Source organism: Telopea speciosissima, chromosome 1, assembly GCF_018873765.1.
Source record: "Telopea speciosissima isolate NSW1024214 ecotype Mountain lineage chromosome 1, Tspe_v1, whole genome shotgun sequence".
Classification (NCBI taxonomy): domain Eukaryota; kingdom Viridiplantae; phylum Streptophyta; class Magnoliopsida; order Proteales; family Proteaceae; genus Telopea; species Telopea speciosissima.
This window is the reverse complement of record NC_057916.1, coordinates 80,812,496-80,826,575: the sequence shown is the minus strand read 5'-3', so window position 1 is coordinate 80,826,575 and position 14,080 is coordinate 80,812,496. Positions and strand designations below refer to the sequence as shown.

Below are 14,080 nucleotides of genomic sequence, written 5' to 3'. Positions count from 1 at the left end.
AGATGCTTCAAAAACCGCACCGAGGCATTCCACGTGTCGAAACACTGTTTTCCTCATTGGTTTGGTTTAGATGGTTCATGTATTAGAGTGGGCCCGGTGGTGGCTTGACTATCTAGGACCGAGATAGTGGCTAGGACACGACTTTTGATACTGACCACGTGTCGATTCTTTGAGCCATTCTTATGATGTCGTCATGGTGCGAATCTCCACCATCGGGGTTTGGAGACTAACCCATGGGCTTAAATGCCCGCTCTTTTTGAGGTTTGGCTCATGGATCTTCTGGTGGATCTTGTTGAAGAGAACTGTTGGCTAATGAGGTCCAGTCCCTCATCAGGGTCTTGAGCATATTGACCTTCATGGATGTGGGGGTCAATGGACCCGACACTAGAGCTGGCTTCTTCCTTTTCTTCTTCAGTATCGAGGGCAGCCAGCTGGGCCTCGATCTCTGCTTGTTTGGCTTTTAGCTTGGCGCTCACTTTGGATTTGTCCGATCCTTGATGAGGGCTACTTGATGTTTAGCTTTTGTGAGGATTGGATAAGGGCCTCGGGGTGCACCTTTTTAGATCACACTTGTCCCACCATTTGACTCACGAAATTTCTTACTAGAAAAGGGATAGAGCAATCGGGGCCTTGGATTGTCCAATTGCATATTCCCAATATATGATCCATGCCAGACGGCAATGGATGAAGAATCTTAGGAGATCTGGCTGTTCAGGGACTTGTTCTGTGTGCTGGCAAAAGATGCTTAGAGCATCGAACACTTGGTCTGGCAGGATGTCATTTATTGGCCCATAGGCGGCCCACCAACGAGGGAACCAATTTGGAATTGGGCTTGAGAACTTGAAGTCGAAACAAAAGAACCGGGAATGTTGGTTCTTACTATTTTGGAACAAGAAAGCATGGTGCCAAGCATCCATGTAGTCAAAATAGTGATATTCCATAGTAGTTTTGGGAGAATCTTTTTGTAGAGAGGGATGTGTACCCCAATCCTTAGAACCGATAATTTGTAAAATGGTTCTTGAAGTATGGGTAACCAAGTTTGGTTCGATTTTGTCAAAATTTTGTTTGATACGGATGGAATCTGTATCAACGAGGATGAACTCATAGAACTCTTGACCTTTTGAACTATTTGGGAATAGAAATCCCACCCTTGGAAAAAAGCCCTTGAGCTATTTCCACACGAGTGTTGCGACCTTTGTGAACGGTCATCAAGGGCAAAAATGTCTTGATAAGCTTGTTTGAGGATATCTTGACTTTTGGGTAGGGCTGGTTTGGACACTTGTTGGAGGAACTTGGCCTAGAGAGGCTGTTGGGATGACCTTGTGTTAGGAACTATTTGAGTGGGTGACTAGCCACGACTTGGGTGAAGGAACACTTCGACCACCTGTTTTGGAAGAGGACACTTTGACTAGTTGACTTGAAGAAGCTTGGTTTGGCATAGGAACCTTTTGATTTTATGCTTGGTTTGGGGGCTCCTTTGGAGCCATGATAATGAAATTGTTTTAGGACCCTGCGAAGAATTCACGGGTCAAGAAATCGGGAATAGAATTCATTTCTCCTTTTATGTAAGTTATGTCAAAATCAAAACTCGATAAAAGGGCTTGCCATCTTGCAAAAATCTGTTTTGAAGTAATATTTTGAACATCATTTTTTAAAACTTGTTTTGCGGCACTGCAATCAACTCTTACTAAAAATTTTTTGTTTAAAAGATAACTTTGAAATTTTTGAATGCAAAGTACTACTGAAAAGATTTCTTTCTTGATGGTACTATAATTTTGCTGGGCTGGGTTCCAGATTCCTGAAGCGAACTGGACTAGTTGTTCTTTATCGTCTTGGACCTGTTTAAGGATGCCTCCGTATCCAAGTTCAGAAGCATCAGTTTCTACTATTTTGAAGAGTGCAGGATCTGCAAGTTTTAAACATGGGATTTCTTTAACTAATTTCTTGATATCTTGAACTGCTTTGGTATGATTTGAAGTCCAAGGACTAGGTTTTTTCTTGAGTCTAGAGTAAAGGTCTTTACATAATTGGCTGATTTGAGGAATGAAATCTCTGACATTATTTAGGCTTCCTAGGAACCTTTGTAATTGTTTTTTATCTAGGATTTGGTCAGGGAATTTATCCGCAAAAGCTATGGATCTTTCTATTGGAATAACTTGATTCTGATAGATGTAATGTCCTAAAAATCTAACCTTGGTTTGGAATAATTCCATCTTTTTCTGGGAAAGAACTAATCCACTGGTTTTCATGGTGTGGAAGAAGCTCCTAAGATGTTTGAAATGTTGTTCGATTGACTTGGAAAATACTAGAACATCAACTATATAGACTATTATGAACTGACCAAATGGGTTTAGGATGTCGTTCATAATATTTTGAAATTCACTTGGGGCATTTTTTAAACCAAAAGGCATTACGTTCCATTCATAATGGCCAAATGGCGTGGTGAAAGCTGTTTTGTAACGGTCTTCCTTATGGATTTGGATTTGCCAATATCCAGACTTGAGGTCAAACTTTGAGAAAATTGTGGCTTGGTAAAGCCTTTGAAGTAGTTCTTTTTTATTTGGTATGGGGTATCTGATCCATTGTAAGGCTTCATTTAAAGGTTTGTAATTTATGACAAGTCTGGGTGTTCCTCTTTCTATTTCTGCATTTTTATTAACATAGAAAGCAGCACAGCTCCAGGGTGACTTGCTTTTACTGATTAGATTTTTATTTAGAAGATCTTGTATTTCTTTTTTACAAATTTCTTGTAATTCTTGGGTCATTTGAATAGGTCTGGCTTTAGTAGGGATGTCCTTATCAGTAAAGCTTGGTTCATAGGGAAGATGGACAATATGCCTACGTCTATGCCAAAAAGCATCAGGAAACTCTGAACAGAGTTCCTTCTCAATTTGGGCTTTGGTGTTAGAAATTTGTTTTTGGATTGTTTTTTCTTGAAGTTTTTGTTCAATAGCCCTATGATTAACTTCTTGTTTTAAATATTGTAGGTGTTTTTGTTTATTTTGAATTTGACTTATAGTTAATTGTTCTGAAATAGCAACTGTTTTAAGTAGGTCTATTTCTTTTGTTTTGGCTTGCTCAAAAAACTGGAAATGGACTTGTTTACCTAGGATAGTTGTTGTAATTCCTTGATCCGAAAGCAGTGAAGGGTTTTATGAGTTCTAGGAAAGGTTGCCCTAGGATAACTTCGAGTGTTTAGGTCTTTAACTAATATGAAAACTTGTTTGAGACAAACTCCTTGATTACAGATGTGGACATCTGAAAGTTTATAATTAACGTTAAGCCTTGATCCATTTGCTCCTGTTAACTTCTGGGTTGTTTTTTCAAAATACTGGGTTGGGACTAACCCTTCTTATATGCAGTTCATTTGAGCTCCTGAGTCAACCAGGGCTATAGTATTGATTTTATGACTTGAAGATATGACAACAGTTATGTTGACATACCACTGTTGGCATTTAACCTTGTTAATAATGTCGACAAAATCTTCATTATTGTTTGGTAAAGTTTGGATATTGTTATCTTCTTCCATTCCTATTTCAATCCTTTGTTGGGACTTCTTTAAATTTGCTATGTCTGCTTTTATGTTCTTGATTTCAGTTTTCAGATCATTCGTGGTAGCTTCTAGACTGGCAATTTTAATTTGATCTGGACTTTGCGAAGAAGTAGGATTTTTATCAAACTTTTTATAAATATTTTTTATGTTGTAAGGGGTTGCCTTAGTCTGGGGTTTTGTTGATGAGACCTGTTGCAAAAGTTCTTGAGCATGTTGTAGATACAGGGTCTTGGTATGTTTGTCTTTTATTTGATCAACAAAATTTAGAAATTCCTCTGGTTTGTTAAAATTTCTAATCTCAGGACTTGTACGTATCATATTGATAGACTTTGATGATTCAGAATCATCACAATTTTTACAAAAAACTCCTTGGCTACAGTTGCAGGAAGTGGCTTGTTCATTACTATCACTGTTTGACTCAATTTGGTTCAACTCGTTTTCTTGAGTTTCTGTTTCACTCTCTGAGCTGTCTTGTTCCAAATCGGCTAAGAGTTGGATCTTTGTGTCATCAGGCATTATTAATGAGTTGATCTTTTTTGCTAGTCTACAGTATTTGGCTATGTGGCCTGGTTTACCACAGTTATAACAACCAGTCTTGATGTTTTGGGTTTGTCTTGGTTTTTGGAAGGTCCTCTTGTAGGGTCGTTGTTTCTTGGGGCTAGCCTTATTATCTAGGTCTTTATCTGGTTCTTTTTTAGTTTTGTACTTATTTGAGTATCTATTTTTTCTGTTATGCCTATGGCTTTTATGTTTCTTTTGGGAGATGTTTTTTGAATCAAATCCGAATTGTTCACAAAATCCCCCTAATTCTTTCTTGTAGGATTTTGATTCTTTTCTAATTTGTTTTCTAAGTTTGATATCTGTACACAGGGCTAATCCTTCTTTGTGTACAAGACTTATGAGGTCACCATAGGTGAGGTTTTCATAGGGTATTTCCCCGTTGTTTTCTTCTCTTAACTTTTGTTTGAGTTTTTCGGAGAACAAACTGGGTAACCCAGTAAGAAACTTTTCTTTCCAACAGGGGAGATTTGCATCTTCCCTAGTTAGAACCTTGGTCATGAAGGTATCTTTATACCACTTGAAATCGTGTAATTTTTTACATTTTAGATTTGATAGTTGTTCAGAAGACCTATCCTTGAGTCTTATGGGATCTCCTAAAAAGTATTTGGTTATACTAAAAATTAAGGTGTTTACAGCGTCTTCAATTGTTTGGTTTTCGATTATAATTGGTAAACCTTGTTCGTTAATTTGAATGGCATTTAAAATGGATTCTTTTTCAGTTGGACTGAGAACATTATCCCACCAACCTTTTAATTGACCTGTAAATCCAGAGATAATTATCTTTGCTATGGCTTGATCAGGTATGTTCTTGATTCGGTGAGCATTGCTCACCATGGTCATTTCTTGAAGCTTATTTGCTAAGTTATAGTCTGACATACCGTCTATGTTCCATTCATAGATGGTACCACTTTGATAATTAGCCTGGGAAAATTCCCTTCTTTGTTCAATTTGAAGATCTGGGTAAGTTGGTCTTGGATAATAGTTGTTGTTCATATACGGACTAGTTATTGCATTAACTTGTTCTTGTTCCTCATCATCACTGGATGATTCGAGAGGAAGCCATTTGTTGAATGTTTGATACGTTGGAGACGCTTCCTTGTGTTTCCTTTTGAGGTGTGTGCGGGACCACCAGATTTTGTAACCTTGTAGAAATTTGACTTACTAAGTCTCTGTTTTCTTGATTGTTTAAGGTTTTTAAACTTCTGTTAGAAATTGTGAAAGGTTTGAACAGGGTTGTTGTTGAAGAAGTACTAGCTTGACTTAGAGATGTTTGTTCAACTTGAGTTTCTTTTTGAACTAAGTTCTCTATTCTAATCAGTTGACTTCCTATGGTTTGCAAGTACTGATTTGTATAATTTGTCTGTTCAATAATTTTTTTGGATCCATCAGAAACACCTTCAATAGACCTAAAAGGTGTTGCCAAAATATCTGTGTTGTTAATTTTTAATTTGATATTTGAACCAGGAGGGTGTATTGTTTCTATGGTCTTGTCATCAGCCAATTTCCAGGTGTGGTACACCTTCTTACTGGCGTTGATGTTTGAGAAAAGATAAGGGATGTTGTTATTACCTGTATAAATGTCTAAGTATGTGAAGAACATGACATCTACTTTGATGGCTCTCATTTTATCGTACCAGAGGTTTTTAATTTCTTGTTGTTTTTCTTTTGAAAAGTAGTTAAAGAACCATTCTCTTTTCTCAGCATTTCTGGGTGAATTAAAATCTATTCTGAGTTTGGGTTTGTCTATCTCATAGTCTTCTACTGTTATGACAGCAACTCTTGCTTCTTGTTGCATGTCAGTTTGAGTTGGTGAAGGTGGTTCATTTGTTGGAGAAGACTTGTTAGACTGTTCTTCATAAATTCCTTGGGTGACATTACTGTTAATTGGAGTATGTAATCCTAAAATTTGAAAGGATCTTAATTGTTCATGTAGCCTTTGGTTTTCTAAGTGAAGACTTGTTAGAGAACTCGAAGTTGAGGCTCTACTTGGAACTTGACTAAGTCTTTCAAATTCTTCAGGATTTACTTGTTTATCTTTTCTTTGGAATGTTATAGTAACCATCCGGTCTTGATCTTGGTTTATAGATTCAACGTCACTGTTTGGTTCAACAAGTGACTCTGGGCAAGGTGCCTGGAGACACCATTTTGTTGGGAACTTAATGTCTTTCCAGCTCACTGTTTTAGGGTGAACTGTTCTTGAATGGACAAAATCCGTTTCTATGAACGTGGTTTGTCCTTTGATTGTTCTTCTCAGGGCCCTAGGCCTTAAAGTCCTCATGGCCTTGTACTGAATTCTATGAATTATGGCAATTGGTATAGATCCTTGTTTCATTTTGTATCCACTTGTAAGGATGTTAACTTTTAAGGTATCCAGAAGATTTGCATCATTCAAGGATAAGTTTATGTCTGGGTAACAATTAAAATAAACTGGGCCTTTGTGAAGACTTGTTTCAATCATCCCTAGAAGGGAATCATCAAATTGCAGGAACCTTTGATCCCTGAGTGCAAGCAGGAGGGCTACGTTGAGTCCTTCCCTATGCAGGGGTTTGATGGCTACTTGAATAAGACCTATATGAAGGTAGTTGAAGTCCTTTTTTAATTTGTTTAAATTTGAAGGATCTAAAAGTTGGATCTCTTCCATATCTGGAGAGTAGTTGATGGTTTGTTCTACAGTCTTGATAGTTTCAGTGAAACTATACCATTCTTGTTTGTAAACATCTTTGGTTGGGACCTTGGGCAAGGTCCAGTTTTGAAGGGACTGGTCAAGATCACTTGTTAAAATTTCATTACTAATTACTTGACTTGGCGAACTGAAGTCGCCTACTAGTCTCGAAGACATGGTTCTACTGAGTCTACTAATAGCTTATAGGAACATATCCCCCTAACTAAGGTATACTTCCATCCACCAAAGGGTATATATATATATATGAATGTGCGTGTGTGTGTGTTGGGTCTTTGATCTCATGGGGTTTCTATGTAGTAGGCCACTTTAATAGGCCTAAAGTACAAAGGAGAGTGTAATTTTCCCTAATGCGTATAATATTGCATTTTGCAATGCAAGATAACATATTTGCTTATCCACACCCCTTCCCCATGAGGAAAGAAAAACGACAGCTATTACATCGGCAATTTGTCATTTTCCATCAACTCACTTAAGTAATATGTCAACTGCACAACTCGAGAACCACTTTATGTGGAAATAGAAAATAAGCCCCCAACAATTATTTCAACAAGAACCGTTATATCAACTCAACTCAACTCAACAAAGCCATGTCCCTAGAGGCTAAACTTAATGAGATGCAATGCAAACACTTATTGTGTACCTTCACAAGCGTAAAAGGGTCACTGATGTCCACGCTGAAGCGCAAGACTTTATCATGATCCACAAGATCAAAACAAATATTCCTCCCAATCTGCTCAATGAGATCCTCATTTTGTGCAACCTAATGGTACAAAAAAAATACTTTAGTAAGAGAAGCAAGTGGTTCACCAATCTACCTCTGGTTAGACAATCAATGATTCAAAAAGCCATTCTGCATATAATTACCTTTATGACTGTATAATGACATACTGAATATGTCTCCAAAAATGGAGAATTGTCGATTGGCTGGTTCTCAACCGTACTGGCACTCCCTGCTTGCGCAACTACTAATAAGTAGCAAAGTAATAAGAAAAGAGAAAACATTGAAACCATCACTGTGCCTAAGGAGGCAACTGCAACTTCCAAATCATTATAAAGAATAAATTTGGTCCATGTCCAACGAATCAAGCTAACCAATCCTAGAGACCTACAAATATTATGTCACAATATTAACAACTCTCTCTCCAAAAAAAAAAAAACCTAAAAGTATCACCTTCCATTGGCTCGGGACCATCTGCAGAAGCCGAATGAGGGACCAACATAGTCCCATATTCCTGTTGCAAAAAAAAGCAAGAATCAGAGCTTGTATCCAGTAAAATCAAACCCTGTCAACTGAGTGAAAACCCTAAATATCAAATAAAACTGAAATGGAATTAGCAAAATTGCAACGAGGTCGATTCAGAACCTCCTGATCGAAAGCAAAACCCTAGGACGATAAATCGGTGAAACTAAAGAACAGTACGGAGAGAACTAACGATAGATTGATTGATCATTTCTACCAAAAAAATGAAAAAGATTGATTGATCATAAAAGCACAATACGACAGAGCGACACCAAGTTAGGGTTTTAAATATTGAAATGAGAATATTTAATGCTTTGGAACAGAAAAATATGGAGATGAAAAAAGCATAAACCAAATGTGAACGAAGACAGTATTTACCCTAATTGTTAACGAATGACAGAGAGCGAAAGGCACCGCTGAAGCGAGCGGAACACGTCTCTTGTCTGTTCTCTGACTTTCTGTAGCTAGACCATCGTCTTCCTTGTTGAAAGTCTCTCTTCTTTTGATGCCCTTACTGAATCCCTCCTTATCCATGAGAACTGTAATCGGAAAAGAGAGAGAACTGGAAAAATGTGAAAGTGCGTTATCGGCGGATTTTTATCGTCTCAATTACATTTCAATTACACACCTAAGATGAAGACACGTGGCGTTAGATGATCTGACGGTCTAAATTAAAATTGTAATTTATCTTTCATTTGGCTCAATCGAAAGTTTCCCTCCATTCTCTCTTCGTCTCTGCTCTCTCAACAACGAACTGAACTTGTGCTCCATGGTGGTGCTCCTCTCTCACGATGACGACGATCTGACCAAACTCATCGTAAACTGCATCCTCACGCCGACGTTCACCTTTGTCGTGGTTTCTATTTATAAATCCCTAACTCTCTGTCGTAGGCGTTCATCTTCCTCTCACAAACGAAGGTCTCTGCCCTGCTATTTCAGAAGGTAATGGGAGTATTTCTAATTCCCCAACTCCCTCTCCTCGTTCATCTTCCTTGCACGAACGAAACCCTAACCCATTCTGACTTTGGGTTTGTTTTGCAGCCCCTCATCTGGCAAACTCCTCTCCCTTAAGGTGCCTTGACATTTCTATTTCTAAATCCCTAACCACAAAATTTTAATTCAACCCAATTTTTAATGTCGGACTGTACTATAGAAACTCTCATATCTCTGGATTAGAAAATAATTTCCTCTTCTTTCTTCCTCCAGCCCAGGTAGATGGATAAGGGATTTATTGGAGTAAAGTCCCACGATCGGTTGCAAGACACTACCTTCCCCAGCGTCAATGGCGCTCTCTTTTTATGCTCGTTTCCCTTTGTCTATCTGTACTGGAACTTCAAAAACTCACACTCGTTGCCCTCCTTCGTCGTGCTCTCTCGCCGGACCTATCTCTCGAGTTACTCTCACAAAACCAATCTCCCATCCCTATCTTCACTCTCTGTTCTCTTCAATCCCCAAACAGAGACAATCAAACAATTCCATAGTCATAAATCCTTCACTGTAGTTATGAGCTATGAAGCCGGAATTGGAGTAATGGGTACAAAGCTCGGAATGACGACCTACTTCGAGCCTAAGGGAACTGCTGTTCCAGAGATAGTAATCGGTTTCAGAGAAGGAAACATCGTGACTCAATTGAAAACCGAGTCCACTGATAGCTACAATGCAGTTCAAGTAGGATATAGAAGCGTGAGAGACAAGAAGATCACAAAACCTGAAATGGGTCACCTCAACAAGGTGGGAGCCATTCCCATGATGCATCTCCAGGAGTTTCGTCTTGTCTGTGTTGAGGGCTTGGAGCCCAATCAGAGACTCATCGTTGATGAAATTTTTAATGAAGGTGATCTTGTTGATATCTCCAGAAAATCTATCCGCAAGGGCTTCCAAGGTCTGTACTTTTTCAAATTTATGTTTGTACTTTTTCAAATTTATTGCCTCTTTAATGTTTCATAGATAGGACCCATGACCCATTCTTCTCCATTCTTGTTGCAGGTGGGATCAAAAGGCATAATTTCCGGCGAGGTCCGATGACTCACGGTTCAAAGAGTCACAGAGCTTTGGGTTCCAGTGGAGCTGGAACAACGCCTGGACATGTTTATAAAGGGAAGAAGATGCCTGGAAGGATGGGAGGAACGAAGACGAAGATCAGGAAGCTTAAGATTATGAAGATTGATAATGAACTCAGATTTGTGATTGTCAAGGGTGCGGTTCCTGGGAAGCCTGGGAATCTTCTGCAGATTACGCCGGCCAAGATTGTGGGGAAGAACATACCCAAGAATTATCAACTCCAATGTGTTTCGTGTTGTGTTATGTTTTTTATTGTTTCTGTTTCTTTCCATCAGAAATTTTCCATGCATGTTGTTTGTACTCAATAGTCATGGATGCAATTTTTCTGTGCGCATCTGTAGATTTGTGATTAATAGATTTGAGAAGTACATTCAATTTATTAACTTACTGTTGAATTGACTGGAATCCATCAAAGATTTTAGAGCAGATTTTTGCAGCTGTTTTCCCTTGAATGAAAATTGTCAACAGCTACCGCATAATATATATACTGCTTCAAGAAGAATCTTGTTTTACCAAAAAAAAAATGGGGGAGAGAGAGAACTATGCAAAGGATTCTTGGTTTGCCTTTTAGAAATGGTATTTACAACTGGAGAGGGCATGAAAAGATTGATGATATTTATCTTTCATATTTGATCTCAATGTTGATTGACTGCCTATCTTACAACTGCAACCAAGAATGTTTAACTAAGTTGAGAAAAAAATATAATCCTAAGCAAATAGCTTCAGCCTATGAGAATTTGGAGTCCCTATGTTGTCTTTTGTACTTTTAAGAGGGGATGGTTTTTTATTGAATAATAAACCAGGACTTCACCAAGGCTCCATTTCCTTCAAAGTAAAATGGGTGGATGTAAAATGAAGCAGGGGAAACTATTTTCTTCCTACCGCGTGTTTGAGAGGAAGTAAAGTATGAGGGGAGAAATCAATACATTTGCAGCACCCTGTTTTATGTTCAGATGGATTAAATGACTTCCTTTCAAAATGATGGGTAATCATTCTGACCATATCTCGTTTATGCCTGTAAATTATCTTGTTCTCAAAATTATTTTATTCTTGACTCCCAACTCTCAGTCTCAACTCGAGCTTAGGTCTGCAATTGTAGGACGACTCTATAAGATCTTCTCATCTTCACAGCCTTTCTTCTCGTTATTCTTCAAAAGTGAAAAGTGTCTCAAAATCTTCCCATATTAGTACTCAAGTTTGGAATCTGGTGACTGAATTAGTTCCTTGTTTTGAAGATTTGCTCAAGATCTTTCCTGAATGATCTAATTGAATCACAGGAGGCAAAGATTTACTGTTTTGATTCTTACCCTACTTTCTCAATCCTCACCAATGACCAGCTTGTTTGATGTTATTGATTTTTGCATAATTTCATACAATGGCCTACGATTTAAGGTTTTAATCATTCCCATTTTGTTCTTGTGCATCTTCTTTGGGTGGGTTTCTCTTTCAAGTGTTGAAATTTCACAGCAGCACCATATCATCTTTTTTTTTAACCAATTTTTTTAGGATCAAACAGTACACTTTTTATTATCATGCTTTAGCAGCAGATAGATTTCTAATGCCATAAACCTTACCTTACCCTCAACTTAATCAACCTATTTGTAAAGGCTCCCCTTGCCAAATCAAGATCAAAAGCATCCAACTGATCGAGTGGAGCCCTCAAGAAGTTTCATCTTACGTGGTTCCATCTTGCTGAACCCATCTAATGTTCTGGCTCTTCTACTATTATTCATTTGTGCTCAAGGCTAACCTCACTAACACAATGAATCAAGCCTCAATATTGACAATGCTCTTGGATTAATTAAAAGAAAGAAGAAAGGACCTGTTGGTATAAGTTATTGTATTAGAATACGTGAGAAGTCAGCAAGATTACCACAACTAGCAGTCTTCACTATTATTGCTACTATCAAATTACAGATCTGGAACAAAGAGGGGTTGGGGGGGGGGAGTTGGAGAGGGATAGAGTAAGATAATACACATATTGATAGATCAAAGGAACCCCCCCCCCCCTTTTTTTTTTTTAATGACAGTTTGGATTTTCGGACAAACTAGACAAAAAAGGAACTCAATCCTCACATATCAACCATTTATAAAAGTTTTTACAAGATGAAGTACATACAACAGTTCTTCAATTGACTGAATTGGTTTGCCCATATTAAGAATTATGAAACCAGAAAATAAGCTTCAAGCCCCTTGGAGTACTCTTCTTGCAATTGTTTGATTGTCTTTGTTTGGGGATTGAAGAGAACAAAGAGTGAAGAGAGGGAAGGGAGATTGGTTTTGCGAGAGTAATTCAAGAGATAGGTCCGGCGAGAGAGCACGATGAAGGAGGACAACGAGTGTGAGTTTTTGAAGTTCCAGTACAGATAGAGAAAGGGAAACAAGCATAAAAAGAGAGCGCCATTGACGCTGGGGAAGGTAGTGTCTTGCAACCGAGCGTGGGACTTTACTCCAATAAATCCCTTATCCATCTACCTGGGCTAGAGGAAGAAAGAAGAGGAAATTGTTTTCTAATCCAGAGATATGAGAGTTTCTATAGTACAGTCCGGCATTAAAAATTGGGTTAAATTAAAATTTTGTGGTTAGGGATTTAGAAATAGAAACCACGACAAAGATGAGTTGTCGTCGCCTCCGACGCCTTGGGGGAGAGGAGTTTGCCAGATGAGGGTCTGCAAAACAAACCCAAAGTCAGAATGGGTTAGGGTTTCGTTCGTGCAAGGAAGATGAACGAGGAGAGGGAGTTGGGGATTTAGAAATACTCCCATTTACCTCCTAAAATAGCAGGGCAGAGACCTTCGTTCGTGAGAGGAAGATGAACGCCTATGGCAGAGAGTTAGGGATTTATAAATAGAAACCACGACAAAGGTGAACGCCGGCGTGAGGATGCAGTTTACGATGAGTCTGGTCAGGTCGTCGTCATCGTGAGAGAGGAGCACCACCGTGGAGCACAAGTTCAGTTCATTGTTGAGAGAGCAGAGACGAAGAGAGAATGGAGGGAAACTTTCAATTGAGCCAAATGAAAGATAAATTACTATTTTAATTTGGACCGTCAGATCATCTAACGCCACGTGTCTTCATCTTAGATATGTAATTGAAATGTAATTGAGAGGTTGTAATTGAGACGATAAAAATCCGTTATCGGCAGAGATTATAAAGGAATTTCGCGATGCGAGACAGTTCCCAATAACAAGATTGGGTGAGTGATCTCTAAAAGGCAGTGTGTCCCTTACACCAGCGTATTAGCCAATACGAGCGGTGAGGCATCGCCCCTGTTTCGGTGTTTCCTCCCAGACATGGGGCAGGGGTGGTTTTGGGTCAAGCGCATGGACCACTCTAGAAACACTGCCTTTTGAGATCTTTCTCAACACATGTTTTTGAAGAAGGTTGTCTCCTCTGATTCGATCACAAACCTTTGCTTCAGGTCCACGCGTGGTGGACCCTACACCTGTGTTAAGTGTTAACCAAGTTATCTTATCGAAGACTAACCGCGTCTGATAACACGTCAGACTCTTTCTGGCTTTCCCCGCCGCCTCCCTGTGCTGCCACATTTTCCCATCACTTCCTCCAGATCCAACGATCCAGATTCTTCCATGAAATGAAGACACTCACCCTCATGTCCATTCCACCAGCCCATCATGGACTGGATTTAACTTAAATGGACCAAGTTTAAAAAATAAAAGGAAAATTTCACGAACATCCTCTAAAAATATCCAATATCTCATAAATGTACCATACTTGGTCAAAATGTTACAGACACCCCATACTTTTATGAATTTATTTCTATTTAGTTCACTCCGTTAGTCTCTGCAGTTAAGGGTCTGTTAACTCTTTTTAAATGGCGAAATTACTCTGAAACCCATTTCCCCACTTCTTCTCTATTTTCCACTTATATGGCGAAATTAGCCTTACCTGTGAAACCCATTTTCTTCCCTTCTTCTCTTTCTGCTGTTTCTTCCGCCGCCACTACCACCACCACCACCAC

General features: G+C 38.8%; 1 protein-coding gene across 1 annotated transcript; it reads left to right on the top strand.

Moving 5' to 3' along the window:
* The first annotated feature begins 9,252 nt into the window (after window positions 1–9,252).
* LOC122655485 (50S ribosomal protein L3-1, chloroplastic-like) lies at window positions 9,253–10,406 on the top strand. Its single transcript, XM_043849678.1, has 2 exons — window positions 9,253–9,919; window positions 10,024–10,406. Exons 1-2 carry the CDS (start codon window positions 9,253–9,255, stop codon window positions 10,404–10,406), a joined length of 1,050 nt encoding a protein of 349 aa, XP_043705613.1.
* Window positions 10,407–14,080: the final 3,674 nt, after the last annotated feature.

Coding starts and splice junctions, on each gene's coding strand:
- LOC122655485 (XM_043849678.1), top strand. CDS start 9,253: ATGGATAAGGGATTTATTGGAGTAAAGTCCCACGATCGGTTGCAAGAC. Junction 9,920..10,023: donor TATCCGCAAGGGCTTCCAAG/GTCTGTACTTTT, acceptor TTCTTGTTGCAG/GTGGGATCAAAAGGCATAAT.